The following is a 16,826-nucleotide window of genomic DNA, read 5'->3' as shown; positions in this document are numbered from 1 at the left end:
TGATAGGTGTGAAAACAATGGAGAATGAATCCACATCATCATCTATGACACCCAGAAAAGGTGTTTCTTGAATGGATGGACCTTGCTGGTTTATTCGTTGTGCAGGGGAAATAATTATAACCTCTTCTTCTTCATCCTCCTCATTAAGTTCTTCTTTAGATTCCTCCTCATTAGGTTCCTGAGCTTGTGTAGATGCTTGTGAGGGTTCTAGAGATGATTTAGATCCCTTTCCATCTTTCAATTTAAACTTAAGGGATCTAATTGTAATGGAGGAATATTCACCATCTTTGCTTGAAATTTCCAGTTGGGATTTCTTTCCAGGTGGTCCAAAACTACCACAGTCCACCCCGAGCTTAGGATTCACCCTCTTTAGACCTTTGATCTTTAACCATTTATTGGTATTAGCCAAGATAGATATGCCTTCTTTCTGCTGCCAATGTATGGGAAAAGGGCACTGCTTTTCAAAACCAACACAATGATATTCTGGATCAAGAATATTGCCATCATCTTCAATGTGGAGATTGGATGAGATTTCAACCATGTTAAGATCAATAATCTACTGTAGTGTGAGCCTGCAGTAGTCCATCCTCATGATGTCCAACTCCATGCATAGGTCAATCCATATGTCCGCTATGCGATGAACATGGGTGAATGCTCTTTTGATCATTGAGTGCATTCCTCGATAATCAAAATCATACCTAGCCTTGAACTTCTTCAATGTTATGAGTTGATGTTCTGCCTTCATATTTTTCACCTTGTTAACTAAATTGATCATATATTGACCAATTACAAAGGGCTTGGTTGTACTGATACCAAATCTTGGCATATATTGAGTATTCTGATATGATTGCACTTCTACGAGTTGTTTAGCTAATTCCATTAGAATGATTTTATCAGTAGCATATCTCGGTTGAGTATATGGTTCTTTGAAATAGCCAACCCTCAAATAAGTGAAAGTTGGAAATTGCAAGAATATAACACCAAATTGATTTACTGTATTCCAAGCTTCATCTGATACTCTCTTGATTACTAGTTGTTTATTAAATCAACATCTGGAATGTTTGAAAAATGCATGTTGGACTCTTCTATAGTGGTACTTGCTATGTGACGTGATTTAATCATAATATTCTCAAATAGGAACTTGAAGCTGTTCTCTTTTGGTTGAAAGCCTCGAGAATGATCCCATGGATGCAGAAATGTAAATCAAGTAGGAGTTCATGTAAAATGGTGCTGAGGTTCCCACATTGAGCAACTGTTTACAAAGTGTGGTACTCATAAGCTCTCTCTAGAAGATAGATTCTTCATTATTAAAGACCTAAAAGATGAATTTGTACATGTATGGCTTGAAGTCACTAGAATCTTTGAGACCGCAATCCGGATTAGGAGAGTAATTAAATCTTTACATTCCAGATTGAAATTAGATCTCTGAATGGTTTTGGGCCATCTTGAAAAATTGTTCCTTCTGACCTTCAACCAATATGCATTTATATACTTCTAATAATCTGCCTTCTTCTCATTCCATAACTCTAAAGATTTCTCCTTTGACAAATCCATGTACTTTGCATTTTGAGGAACTTTAAAGATTTGTTCAATAACCTTTGGGTCAAGGCTAATTATGACCTAATAATCTGCATCTTTGATTGTCTTGGTTTCTGGACTGAAATGTCAAGCACATCCTAAAACAAATTCTTGTTCCAGCGCAACCATAGGTAGAGTAGACACCAAATGAATATTACTTTTCTTGATATGTCTCGACCCTTTGTATGAAATCAGCCATGTCAACATGCTTGATCTTTGTGTCAAAAATGTTATCTAGGTGTGATAAAACCTGAGATACAGTCGCATGAGCTAACTCTTTTTCATATTGGTACTTCATCTTTCCTTTAGACTTTGTGGACGAGGGCATTTCTTGTGCTGCAACATGTCAAAATGTGAATAGTAACACATCATTAGAGGATATTGATTCCATAAAGGTATTGATTCTTGACTAGCAACAATGGATATATGAGGGACAATATGTTCGGATTACGGATTCAAAGGTATTATGCAATGGTTTTGAATGGAAATGGTAAGCATATGTAAAGGGCTGAAATGATAATCAAAGAGACGAAATGCACGTAGATGAAAGACAAGTCCTTATCTAAATGCTTTGAGAAGTGAAAGCTATGCACATGGGAATATGTGCAATTGAGAATTTTGGCTTTTGAAGAGTGACCTTTAGCCAAAATTGGGTTCTCTGGATGCAATTACATGTAAAGTGATTTTACATGTAATTGTTTTTTTTATGCGAACATGCAATTTGGTTCAGAGGATGGAAATGCAAGTGTGAATGAAGAATGAGATTACATGTAAGTGCAGATAAGGATGAGATTACATGTAAACGCATATGGATAATCAAATGCACTGTGCTATGACATGTAATGATGGATGCAGAATGAAATAATGCATTTGCATGGAAAAGTGAAAAGGGGAATGAAATGAAATGATCTTGCGTTCTTGGGAAGGAACTTGCACTTCTTTAAAAACAAATCAGTAAGCAAACAACCAACAAACTAAATAAAAAATGAAAACATACCTTTGGTGTTTGAGTGGTCTTTGACTCAAACATGACAAGAACAAAGTTGCTTTCTTATGCAAATTTGAATTTAGAACTGGGGAAATTCTAAAGACTCAAAAATGGAAGTTCTCTTATTTAAAGAAAAATTGCACTTTTCATAGCACATCTTGGGACAAATGTACAAGGATGAATGGAAGGATGCAATGAAATAGCAAGATAAGTACGAATTGACAAGCAAAGTTGAAAATGTCTACTTGGAGATCAAAGAGCCAAAAGTGGAAAATTTATTGGTTTAAAGAATGAGTCTCCTCCAAATTTGAATCTTCAACCAACTACTTTGACCTCCTCCATTCTTACAAATAATGGATATGAATGAGCAATCAATGAGATGTTTTTGGATATGGATGCCAAAAACGTGCTTCTTAATCACCAATATTCAAAACGTTTATGACAAATACCATGTTCTTGGACATGATCTGAATCGTTTTGGCAAGGAAATACGTCTTCATGACCTCCAATAGTAATGAAATGCATCTAAACTCAAAGCCAACCCTACATTGATGGGAAATGTGAACTTGAAAAGGGCGGATCTAGGCCTTTTTTGATCAAAACGTGCCCTTAAAAGGTAATGAAAACAATGTTTTTGTAAAGATATATAACGTCTAAAGGATGGAAAGGCACAAAAATTGCCAAAACGCCCCTCTTGGAATGGATTTCATGCCATGAAACAAGCAAATCTGAAGATGTTTAGCCAAAACGTGCCCTTGGAGACTCAAAGCATGGGCGTTTTCCACTTGGAAGCCAAAATCGGGTTCTTAAAATGTATTTACATGTGTTTCAAAGGCAAATCACACTCTATAAGGGAGTGTGCATGTTTTAAATGTCATGAAACTTTGTCTTTTATGCAAATCGCACTCTTCAAGTGCAATGGCATGTTTTAAATTACATGTATTTGGAGTGTAAATGCAAATCACATTCTAGGAAGGGCATTACATGTTTTATTTAAAATTGTGCAAAATCCCACCCTTGGAGGGTCATTGCATATTTTAAAGAGACCTTTAGATGCAAGTTGCAATCTAGGAGACCCATTGCATGTTTTAAATACATACATTTACATGTTTTAAATAGTTCAAAATGCCTTTCTAGTTCAAAATCGTGGTCTCTAGAGGCATTTGCATGTAAACATGTAAATAGGTTGAAAAACATGGATATGCACAAGTTAAATGATCAATTAAGCACATGTTTGATTATGTTTGAAGAAATATCACTAAATTGAGTCAAAAGTAGATTTACACTGTATAGTTTAATTACTATGTACAAATATCATTTCAAAAAGTAATATTTAACTTATATGTTTCAAATAAAACATAAAGTAACTCAAAAATAAATCAAACTAGATAGTTAATAAAGTCACTTAAGTTAAAAATTTAAAAAGCAACTCAACGTGAAAATAACATAAAGTGTGCTATAGTCACTTAAGTGATAAATTTAAGTGATAGAGTAACTAAAAAACATAACATAAAGTGAATTTATGTTATATTTTTCAAAAAGTGAATGTCAACATGATTTTTTAAATCATGCAATTGCATTCAGAGTGTCCATCTTTTTTGCATTAAAATGGTCATATCTTTTGATTACCAAGTCCGATTAAGCCCTAAGATAGACCGAATTGAAGGGAAAACTGAAAGCAATGATTTGATCAAAACCAAAAGACCAAAAGCAAACAAACACACTCAAAAACGCAAAAAGGACCTTGAAGGCTTAAAAATCAAGCATAAGCTCAACAAACAAAAAAACTAAAAGGACTTGACGAAAGCCTTCAATGAAAGGATTCATTATATCAGTTGGTTGATCAATGTCGATCAATTAAATAATGATTCAACTCGAACAAAAATGAAAATAAGTTGAAAAAGTTTCATACTTTTACCTACATTTTCTGGTGACAAAATGGAGGATAACAAACCTGATGCAGTTAAGAGGGTTGATTGGACTTTGTGCTTTCTACCATAGGTTTTGATAGCAAGAAGCTATGGGGACCTGATAGATCGTTCAATGTTTACGATAAGGAGATGTTGGCCATCACGCATTCTTTAGCCAAGTTTAGGTAGTATTTAGTGGGAAGTGAATTTTGCATTCAGATTGATCATAATAGCCTAAGACATTTTCTTGGACAAAGAGACTTGAACGAGAGGCAACAAAAGTGGGTTAGTAATCTAGTATTGTATGATTTTGAAATCTCCTATATCAAGGGGACACAAAATGTTGTTGTTGATACCCTTTCTAGGAGGCCCCACTTATGTTTAGTTACAAAGATTGCTGATGATTGTAGGCACTTGATTATTGCTGAGTATGCCAGGGATCAATTTGCTTCAAGCATTGTTGATGGAAATATTCAAGATAGTAGTTATTCTCTTGCAAATATGTTTATCAAGGGAAGGATATATTTGATTCCAGGGTCAGGTGTCTGTGAGATTATCCTTTGAACTTCCCATGACTCTCCTATGGCCAGTCATCCAGGTTCTTCAAAACATATAGGAAAATATGGGAGAGGTTCACTTGGAGGGGTTTGAAGACAAATGTTCAGTGCTATGTGTGAGAGTTTTGTTTGTCAACAAAACGAATAGGAGCACACCTGCCCTGTTGGGTTGTTGCAGTCAGTCCCTATTCCAGAGAGGAATTGGGAGAGTATATCCATGGAATTTATTGTGGGCTTGCCTAAAGCCCAGGGTGGGGACTACATTTATGTGGTAGTGGATCGGCTCATGAAGTATGCTCATTTCTTCCCTATTACCACCACCTCTTCAGCTTTGTAGCTAGCTAATTTGTTCTTTCGAGAAGTGTTCTGGTTGCATGGTTTACTCCAGACTACAGTGAGTGATCATGATAGTAGGTTTATGAGTCACTTTTGGTAGGAGATTTTCAGGCTAAGGGGGACAAAGTCGACTCCTAGCACCAATTATCACCCGTAGACAAACGACCAGAGTGATATCGTGAATAAATGGGTTGAGGGTTATCTGTGGACTATGTTTCTTCTTAGAACAGGGCTTGGGTGAAGTAGATCTATTTGTGTGAGTACTGTTATAACTCCACTCACCATATGACCATTCAATTGTCTCCCTTTATAGCTCTATGTGGATATGATCCTCCTAACTTTATGGATTTGTTGTGCAGTGATAGTAGAGTGCCGAGTGCATGTGACATGTTACAAGATAGTCAGGATATTGTGAGATCATTGAGAGATAACATAGAGAGAGCACAGAAGCAGTATGTTGATCAAAGGAGAACAACTCACTCTTTTTAGGTGGGCAATATGGTTTATTTGATGGTATAGCCGTATCGATAGTCCTCTAGTAAGAAGAGTGGAGCCGAGAAACTCAAGCTCAATTATTATAGTCCCTTCTTTGTGGTGAGGCATGTTGGTGAGGTGGCTTACAAGTTGGATTTTCCTAAGGACAACAGGGTCCATAATGTGTTTCATGTTTTATGCCTCAAGAAGGCATTGGGCAGACATGCGGTGTTGTCTCTTGTGTTGCCTCCCTTAGATGATAAGGGGTCACTCGAGTTGATTCCGAACGCGATTCTTGACACTAGGGAGAGACAGTTACGGAGGAGGACTATCAAAGAGTGTTTGGTTAAGTGGTAGGGCCTACCGGATGAGGATGCTACTTGGGAGCCTAAGAATATTCTTCGGCACCCCAGATTGTGATTGCTTGGGGACAAGCAAATTTGGAGAGGGAGAACTGTAATGTCCCCAATTTAGTAGGTTCCTGGAGACGGGGTCTGTCAACTCATCATTGTGACCCTCATGAGTTGACGATTGAATTTGAGGGTCTCTGTTGCATACTCGTTATTTTAAGTCTAGACTTACTATTTTTAGGAAGTCTTTCTCCCTGCTAGTTTCTATTTTTGGCAGGGCAGTTTTGGCAGTGGTGATTATCATTCATGCAGTTTTGTGCTCAGAAGGTGATTTCCTATTGGGAGCTATATTTATTGCTTATGATGAGGCTTTATAATTATTAAATGCACTTATAATTATTACTGTACATTATATTATAAAGTAATGTTTTAAGTGAAAGGTGTAACGAAGAAATTAGGTTGCACAAGGCAATTATATTTATGGCTCTTATTTTGAGAAAAAAGCTATCCAATTGAATACATTATTTGCTTTTGTTACCTGGCTGAGGGTTTGGAGTTGGTGAGTTTTTCTGAGATTGCGTTCTTTGCAAATTGTGCTGAAGTATACAATTTGCAGTTTCTCCTACTATCCATACTGTATCTAGGGAGGGTATATGCAGAGAATTATTGTCTGAAGGTCAAGAAGGAATTAATTAGTGTTGACATTGCAACCTGTGTCCAAGATTTAGGAGTGCGTTTGAAAAGAATTCTGGCTGCTGTCACCTATACTGTCAGCGTTTGGTCATTAGCAAGAAAAGGCCTGCATTCACAAGGGACGTGTGGCAATTTGAGGCTGGAGGAGATCATTAGCAGGACCTGCGACCATTGTTCAGGCAGTGGCAAACACATTCAGGGGGCCTGCGTTTTAATTGTTCAAACCTGTGATTCCTTCCTTTGCCTGCAGCCAGTATTTTGAGCAACGTCTATACTGTTAGAGGGTCGTGGTTGTTTTCTGGAAGCCCTGCAATCTCATGGAAAGACCCTACTATTTCCACAAAGAGCCTGCGTAACATCTACAGAGCATAGTGATAATTTCCAGGCAGCTGCGATCTGCTTATTGGATGTAAGGATCAATGCAAAAATAAATTAGTGACATTATTCCAGTTTTTTCATGAACCTCTTGTGATTTCCAATTCTTAATCTGCATATTTAATATCAATTAGACTTTGGTTTGCAAGCAATAATTTTAGCATTTATTTCTTGTGTTTAGTTGATGCATTACATTTGCAAGGATAAAGTACCAAAAAAAGAAAATGCTCCAAAAATTACAAAAAACAGAAAAACACAAAATCAGAAAATCAGAAAAAATAATTCTTTTTCATCAGCACAACAGTTAGAGACAAATCAGAGTCTTTACATGAGCATGGGATACCAGTCATCCCCAACCAAGAGTACCTTTGGCTCATCTTCCTTCCCCAAGTTCACCTTGTGTATGGTTGGCTCTTTGTACTTCACTACCTTGTCCCTCTCGAACTAGTTGGCCCATTTGTCATCCACCCTTGCCATGTCTACCTTGTATTCGCAGTACTAAAGAGGGAGCGTGCAACTCTGATGCTATTTCTTCAATCCCCAACACATTAGAGTCCGGGTTGAAGAATTTAGTCTTCCATTTGCTATCAAAACAGTCCATTGAGGAAACTGATTTTGTCTCCTGAACAATTTCCCATTTTCAATATCTCTTCGGCGTTGGGTTCCATCCCTCCTTGACTGTATGGTCACGTTTCAACAACCATGGATTGAACTTTAGAGGTCCCTAGTATTATCTGAGAGATATTTTTAGTCATATTACAAAAGAATATTATTTATACTCTATTGATCGATAGCGTAATAAAACATCAGATTCTCTCCTATGTTCTTTGAGCTGTTCTACTTGTGATGCTATTCTAGTTTCTATTAATTTTGTTATGACTGTATGGTTTCTTCTGTGCATATTGAGTTGGTTCTGCTGGTAGAATTGTTTTAGTTGTATTCTCTATGGTACATTTCTCACAAACTACCATAGCATTTGAAAAGAAACTCAGATTTTAGCCTTGATATCAGGGAAAACAAAATGGCGAGGATGCCTACTACTATTTGGAAAATGTTAATAGCTTGACCTATTTATGAAACCATGTTTTTATTTGGTTATATGGTCTTGAAACTTTTGTCAAATTCCATACTTTTGGTAAAGCTATTTCTCATACCTTGTGGCCATGGATCTTCTGTACATACAATCTCAACGTTAGCTTTGTAAGGATCAAACTAATCATCAGCAATTTATTAGATTAGTACAAACTTTGACTTATTCAGATATACATCATTGTAGTTTACTGACTCCTTATGTATAAATTTTTCTAGTTATGTTTATGAAGTATCAAATATAGCTGGCAATGCCATAGAAATATTGGAAGAGCAGCGTTCATCACTCTTACAGTTGCAAACCAAACATAAAGTGGAGGTGAGAAATATATTATAATTTAAAATTTTGAATTATTTTTAGTGTCTTTATTTGTTAAATGTATATTCTAGGTCAATGTGTATGTCTTTTCGAAATAGACTATTAGTCATGTAAATATGTTTCATTTTTTCTTTGCAGATTAGTTGCGACTTGGATATGCAATTTGCAGGCATTGTTGAGGCTTGGGCATCTGGTTTGACCTGGAGAGAAATTATGGTGGACTGTGGAGTGGATGATGGAGATCTTGCTCGCCTTCTACGCCGCACTATTGACTTTCTTTCTCAGGTTTGGATTCTTTTGAGCTAGTCTCCAATGCATTATCTTTTGAATACATTAGTAGCAGCCCTTGATTTTGAATTGAAATTCTATTAATCAAATGGTGCACTGCTCACTATTAAATAATAGCAAACTTTCTTTATATTTGTGAGCATTGGTTAGAACTTCTAATATAGGTAGGAGAAGATTAGTGTAGCTAGAGGAGATGAAGAAATCAAACAGTCCCTCCAACTGGTGGAACAGGATTGAAGAGGTAGTGTGAGGTAGCTGTTGGAGTTGGTGGTGAATCTCATAGCTCCAATAAGTCGCCTAAAACAAAAACTCACCATGAGTGAGAGAGCAAGATGGATTTGCTATTCACACTGAGAATTTTATCGATACACAATAGTCTGAATATGAATACAAAACGAAACTGTAGGTCAAGCCTAGGTGAAGATGTCATTAGATTATGACGAGTTTCCTCATTCTATACTATTAAACAAAAAATGCTCAAACCATTTTGTAAGTAAAAGCTTAAGTGCATAGAGTAAAAGGGGCCTTTAATTCATTAATGATTGAATAATAATTAGATGATTTTTCTATATGTTTTAACACTCGTTGTTAAGTTCAAATTAGTGTAACATCAGTACTGGGGTATGTCGGGATGGCGGGACACCGGGACAAGTTTTTGGGACCTTGGGAAAATGGGCCTCGTTTTCGGGATGGCAAGGGGACGGCTAGGAGACGGCGACAAGGGGAGGATAGGGAAGGGTAGGGCATGGAGGGTGTTGTATACTACACATATAGAATTTAAAATGCTAGTTATGAAATGATGTTTCAGTAAAACATATCACATTTAAATACTTGAACATAGCAAAATTGTAACATGAACTAGAAACATCAAACATTCAACATAATAACAAATTACATACGCAAAAGTAACATTCAAAAATCAAAAATCAAATAGAAATTCAAGTACCCATCTGAACGATGTCATGGTTGCGGAATGGCAGAGATGGGGTTACTTGGGTACTCAAGCACCTAGTGCGGGGACGTCTTGGGGGTAGGTATTTCGAGGTTTGGGAGGGGTGCGAGTCCCCATGTGGCATAAGTTCAAATTAGGAAGAAGCTAAAAATGTGATGACGGATGCATAAATGGATCTTGACTATAGGGCTTGATGAGGTTCTCATGTGCAAACAAACAAGTCTCTTACAACTGGAGAAGCAAAGAAAACCTCATGGGAAAAAAATCATTTTTAGTAGAGAAAAAAAAGAAAAGAAAAATATAAATGTGTCAAAAGAATAGAGTACTCAACATGTTCCCTCAATTATTGCTTCAATCATAGTACAATCAATCCTTAAAAGTGAATTCCTAAAGAATAATATTGCAGATTATCCAAAATTGGAAACCAATGTTCCTCTATTTTAGAAGAAACAAATTCTATGGCGAATGTAGAACACAATTTTTGCAAGAGATATGGGAGAAAAAGTCAAATGTGTCCTATTGGGTGGATATTTTTGCAACTGACAGTTTTGTGAAAATCTAGTCGCAAAATAGGTAGACCAACCACAATGTATGAGACAAAGTCTCTCCTACCTTAAAGGAAAGACTCCCCCTTCTCACCGTTCCTTGGATCAACTCAAGGTAAGCAATATTCTTTCCTCTTAACTTTTAGGAAAGAATCCACGTACATGTGGAGCGAGTAATGGGCAAGATGAAATCTCGGACTACACTTCTATCTAGTAGTTGGAAACATTGATACTGATAAACCAACACCAACTCAATGACTGATTGAAAGCGTACTGGTTTGGCTCTAGGTCCTATTTGTCTAATTTATAAGAAAAACACACAAAGACTTCCAAAAGTAAGGAAATTCTAACTATTTTTCGTAAATTTGAGATGGTAACACAAGCTATAGTCAAAGCTTCTAGTCTATGTATTACCACAACCACTCCCAGTCAAAGTTTTGGCTCTGATTGCTTCTTAACTCACTATGCTCTATTATTGAATACACAATAATAACATGGATTGAAGACAATAGGCACAAATTATAGTCAAAGCTTCTAATGCGCTCTCTCACAGTTGCTTCCAGTCAAAGCTTTAAATCCAATTGCTTCTTTTATTCACCTTTCTCCCAAATTGGTACTACACAATCAAAGTTATGCTTGCACAAGTTTGGCAAAGCTTTCTTGCATACAACAAAAGATGATTTTTACAATGAGGGGGCACTCCTTTATATAGATAGGCAAAGGAGTTGAGAAAAAGGAGGAAAAAGTGGGAGCAACTCAACCAACTTTGACATTTTCTCATAGTAACACGGAGACGCGTCCCCCCCCTCCCCGGTTTACCCCACGTCCCAGAGACTTGGACGCACATGGGAGTTGGGGACTCCATCCCCTCGTCCCCAGCGTTGCCACCAGATTCTACCACCTCTACCGAGGATGAGGGACGTCTTGATGTTGACTATTTGTTGATTCAACTATTTATGTTCAATATTCAATGTTCCAATGTTCAAGTATTTACTCTTTTACATCTTTACATCTTATATTGCAATACATCTTTTGATAACTAGCAATTTAATGTACCATATGTATATATATACACACACCCCCTCCTATCCCCCGCCACCGTCCTCAAATTAAGGCACCTTTGTCCCCCAGTCCCCCAGGGTGGTGTAACTATGCATTTTCTAACTAAATGAGAGAAAGTATTGGATCACATGTCATAAGGACATGCAAATTGTATTACATGTAATTACACAAGTTCATGCAATACATCCTCTCCAACTACAAACATGAAAAACACTTGAAAGAAATGTTTTTGTTGTTGAGCTTGAATGAATCAATCCTACAAATTGTCAACAAAGGCCTTGTCTTGTATTTGTGCCATTGCATTCACCTTAATAACCATGGTGTTGTGTCTTTTGATAGCCTCTAACTCTCTTTGATGAATTGCCTGTTGTCATTTGAAAGCTTGATGTGACCAAGCTTTTTCTCGTTTGAGTTGTTGTGAATTCTCCTCTGTAGATTGACACATTTTGGAGTCTCTAACACTTTGAAAATCTTCTTGATGGTGTCCGAATATAAACTCGGAACAACTTTCCATCAACACTTTTAACTATTTTTTTTGAAGCAAAGTGCTTGGCGCATTCCTACATGAACTCAAGTTCTCAGAAAACCATTGGGAAAAGGGAGACCAAATGAATTACTGCTTCCTGAGAATCAAAGCATATGTTCTCAATGAGATTTCTCTATTCTTTGAAGAAGTTCTGACATATCTTGAAGAGTGTGCCACAACATGAAGATGAAAACATCTTCCAAATAGGATTGGATCCATGAAAACTTTGGGATTTGAGTTACAATGATGAATCCAAGAGGAATGAGTCTTTGAAGTATGGATTAGATACTTATGGAACACATATGATTGCTGGAAATAAACCAGAAAGCATATATATTTGGGCGAAAAGGGTCAAAATCGGACTCTCAAGGGTGAATTACATGTGGGCAAAGATGGGCTTTTGTGGGTATGGACAAGACTGCAAGTTGGTATGCATATGGATGCATGCAAATGATGACTTCGCTGTAAGAATGATCCACTAAAGTCGGATTCTTCAAATGCAATTACATATAATTATAACTTGATGTAAACATGTAAGTAGGTTCGGAGGATGGAATTACATGTAAGTGGGTATGAAGGATAGATTTGTATGTAAATGCATATGAAGGATGATATTACATGTAAATGTGGATGGAGGATGGAATTACATGTAAATGCTCTTGGAATGTAATTGCATATATTGGGAAATGGACATATGCTTTGGCATGTGTTGGTGGAATACAAAATGATGTGATGCACTTGCATGAAAAGGTGGAAAGTGGAATGGTGATGATTGTGGATTCTTGGGAAATAATTCTTAACCTTTCCGGAAAAAGGAAATCAGAACAAGCATATGCACAAAGCAAAAAACACCTTTGATTATTGACTCAAACATGACAAAAAATCAAGTTGCTCTCAATTTTGAAATTGGAATTTGAGAAAATTCCAAGTATTTGAAAATGGAAGTTTTCATCTTATTTAAAGGAAATTTGCAAAATACATGACATGTCTTTGAACAAGTGTACAATGATAAGCCACAATATGCAACAAAATACCAAAGGATTGAAACCTTCAACTTACTTGAACCCCAAAGAGTCAAATGTGGAAGATTAATAGGTTTGAAAAAAAGTTTCTCCCCCAATTTCAAATTTCCAACAGACTCTTGACCTTTTCAATACTTGCAAATGATGGATTTGAATGAGCAATGAATGAGGCATTTTTGTATATGGATGCCAAAAATGTGTTCATCAATCCTCAAAAATGCTAACGTTTTTGCAAATATTGTGCATTTGGGCATTTCTGGGAAAATAACGTGCCCTTGTTTTGCAAGAATATGAAATGTTTTTGACCAAGAATGATAAATATGTGATCACCAAATGCATCAAAACTCCAAAATGCCCTCTTTTGGACCAAAAACGTGAGCTGGAAATGCCAAAATCTGGGCATTTTTAGCAAAACCGTGGCTCCAAAAAGCATATATTTTGGTCGCTTTTGACTTTTGAATTGAAAACATCTTCCCTAAATTCTACTATATGGATCCAAATGCAAAAATGTGGATAAAAACTCAAATTTTTGGGAGTTTTTAGCAAAAACGTGCCCTAAAAATGCATGTATTTGAGTCGTTTTTGGCTTGCAAATGCAAAATCGTGGTCTCCAATAGCATTTGTATGTGTCAAAATGCGAAATCACACTCTCTTATAGCCTTTACTTGTTTTAAAATGCATTTCTTTGGTTATCCAATGCAAATCACACTCTCCATGTGCTTTTGCATGTTTTAAAATGCATACAAGTGTCAAACAATGCAAATCACACTCTCTATTCTCCATTACATATATTAAAAATATGCATTATGCAAATGACAAGGCCAAAATTGTGGACTTGGGATGCAATTACATGAGTTTTAAGTGCGAAGTTGGATTCTCCAATGCACATTACATGTAAAGTTTATTGGTTGGAAGTGCATTTACGTGTAATTGGACTCTTAAAAGTCTATTACATATTTCAAATATGCATTTACATGTTTAAAATTGGACTCTAAATATGTATTTACATATTTACATGTTCTAGTGCAAATCGCACTCTTGGAGGCCCTTTACATGTAAACATGTAAATGGGTTGAAAGTTGCATTTTCACAACTTAAGTGATCAATTAAGCACATGTTTAATTGTTTTTTAAGTCTATATTACTTTATTGCGTGAAAAATAATATTTACACTATATAGTTTATATATCATGTGCAAATATTATTCACAAAGTAATATTTAACTTAGATGTCTTGAAATCAAACATAAAGTAACTCAAAAAAAAATTAAACTATATAGTTAATAAAGTCACTTAAGTTAAAAATTTTAAAAACAACTCAACATGAAAATATAACATAAAGTGCTCTGTACTCACTTAAGTGATAAAGTAATTAAAAAACATAACATAAAGTGAATTTATGTTATATTTTTCAAAAAGTGAATGTCAACATTAAAATATAGCATGATATTGTAAACTATGCAATTGCATTTAGAGATTCCACCTTTTGGGCACCTAAATGGTCATATCTTTTGACTGCCAAGTCCAACTAAGCCCTAAGATATACCTAATCGAAGGGAAAATTGAAAGCAGTGGTTTGAACAAAACCAAAAGACCAAAAACAAACAAACACATTCAAAAACGCAATAAAAGATGTTGAAGGCTTCAAAAATCAAGCATAGGCTTATTAAAATGAAAAATGAAAAGCACTTGACAAAAGCCTTCAATAAAAAGATTCATTATACCAATTGGGGTTGATTGATTGATCAGTGTTCTCCAATTAAATAATGAACTAACTTAGAGAAACACAAAACTAAGTTGAAAAAGTTTCATACTATTACATACATTTTTTGGTGACAAAATGCAGGACATGTCCCTTAGAAGGCTGCTAAGAGTCCATATAACTAGATCAACAAATGTCAAATTAGATGAAGAAAATCCTAATAATTATCTTTTGGCATGTCCCTATTATCTACAATTTGTGATTTAAAAAACAATGTTGCAATATCCGACAAGAATTCATCCCACAAAGTTGAAATTGAAGACAATTAACATCTTTTTGAATTGAAACAATCTCTGAAGATGCAGAGGGTAAAGGAGGTGGAAGCTCAATACAAGTCTCATCAACCAAGGTGGATGTGAAACTACACATTGGTTCAAGTGACCAAGCATTTTCTTAGATACCTAATCCATTCTAGATGCACGCAAGTGTAAAGCAATCAATGGTTTTGCAAGATCATCAAGAGAAAAGTTTGAAAGGGAAAACAATCGAGAGGCATGATCAATTATCCTAGCTTGAATAATTTCAATACTCTACAAATCTCTGATAAACAATGAATCAAGTTTGTGAACTAATTTGTCTTCCTTGGTCCACTGTATTCAATCTAGTAGATGGAAAAGAGATAGGAAGATAGTGAAGGAACAAAAAGCACATCATAAAATTTCATCATCAATATCAAAGATCTTTTCCCACTAACACATTGAAATATGTGGTAATGTGCAAGGCTTATAGCAAGAGAACATGCTTTGAGGTGAACCCTTGTGATTGGGAGGCTTTGAAATCTAGAAGCCATCAACTAGCTTGAGGATTAATGGATGCAATGAGCGCATGGCCTTTCTTCTTGCTTGCTCCATTTGTCATGCTTGACGACCCTAATTATGTTGGCACTAAAGTGGAAGAAAAGGTATCAAATGAAATAGATGAATGCAATTAAATTTATGCTTTAGTAGGTGTTTAAGCTTATCAATTTGCTTTGCATAACACTGATGTTTTTTGTGTCAACTTATTGTATTATGCACATTTGGTCTCTCCTTAATGATTATTCCTTAGAAGATCTAATTGGGTGTGGTGCAAGACACAACATGAAAGAATACTTTAGGAGATATAGGCATGACTAATGTCCCAAAAGTTTCATCACATTTGTAAAACAACTTTCTCTTATATGCAACTCTTAATGGTTCAAGTTCTATACCCATAGTCAATTTATAGTTATACAACCCTTGTTTTTTCAAATGGATCTCCATTTTTTTTCACCTACAATAATTGTATGGTGTGAGGGGAAATGTGTGTTGGATCCATGTAGTTTGAAAAGTACAAAAGATTGGCAGAGAAACAATAATAAAAATTCTCACAATGGAACATACAGAATCAATTATTGGTTTTGTCCGCCTTACCCCCTTCTAACCCACCCGGCACCTCGGCTCGCTCAGTTGTTGGGTTGGGCCTACCCTCTTCTTCGTAACTTAGTTTCTAGTAAGTTTAGCAATCTTGTTCATTCCCACTCACTCCTTCGGCCTAGCCTATGGTGATAATGCACGTGATAATGAGTGTGGTAGATCGGTCTTATCCATACATATATCTCTTTATCATCCGACCCCACATAAAAACCACTAAGGCGGACGAAGTTGTTCACACTGTGCTAATAAATAAGTGCATCCCTACCGCATTGGTTATATCTTGCTACATTCCACCCAAATCATTCCATTCCCTTCGCTTAGCTCAAAATTTCCTTATTAGAACAATAGAACCTCCACCCCATCAATTTTGAGTTAGTTAGCTAGGATCAAACTTACAAGATAGGGTAGGTATGTCTGAGACCTCCTCAAGCTAGTCGACACTTGAACTAAATGTTGCCCCTCATTCAATGTATCGATTGGAGTGGATGGAAAAGAAGTTTGATCAAGAAGATCCAATAGTGGGTGGTGGTTCTAAATCATATCCCAATATAACAACGTATATAATTTATGCCAAATAGAAAAAAGTAGTTTGATTAGGGCCTTCCTTG

The 16,826-nt window shown here is 36.1% G+C and overlaps 1 protein-coding gene across 6 annotated transcripts in view; it reads left to right on the top strand.

The window, feature by feature from the left end:
• The window catches only part of EMB25 (DEAD/DEAH box helicase), a 246,607-nt gene that overhangs the window by 220,968 nt on the left and 8,813 nt on the right, over positions 1-16,826 (top strand). For 5 of the 6 annotated variants that reach the window (XR_016352771.1, XM_089787043.1, XM_089787041.1 and 2 more), the window contains 2 exons: positions 8,570-8,669; positions 8,808-8,954. Coding sequence is in view for 4 of the 6 variants with exons in the window: in XM_089787043.1 (XP_089643169.1) it covers positions 8,570-8,669; positions 8,808-8,954 (247 nt within the window). In the remaining 2 variants the exon portion in view is untranslated. Of the gene's footprint in view, positions 1-8,569; positions 8,670-8,807; positions 8,955-16,826 lie in introns of those variants that run through there. The other variant, XM_089787044.1, reaches the window with a different exon arrangement.

Source organism: Cupressus sempervirens, chromosome 6 (assembly GCF_028749045.1).
Source record: "Cupressus sempervirens isolate cs-2001-9-10 chromosome 6, ASM2874904v1, whole genome shotgun sequence".
NCBI lineage: Eukaryota > Viridiplantae > Streptophyta > Pinopsida > Cupressales > Cupressaceae > Cupressus > Cupressus sempervirens.
This window is presented reverse-complemented; position numbering and strand designations above follow the sequence as displayed.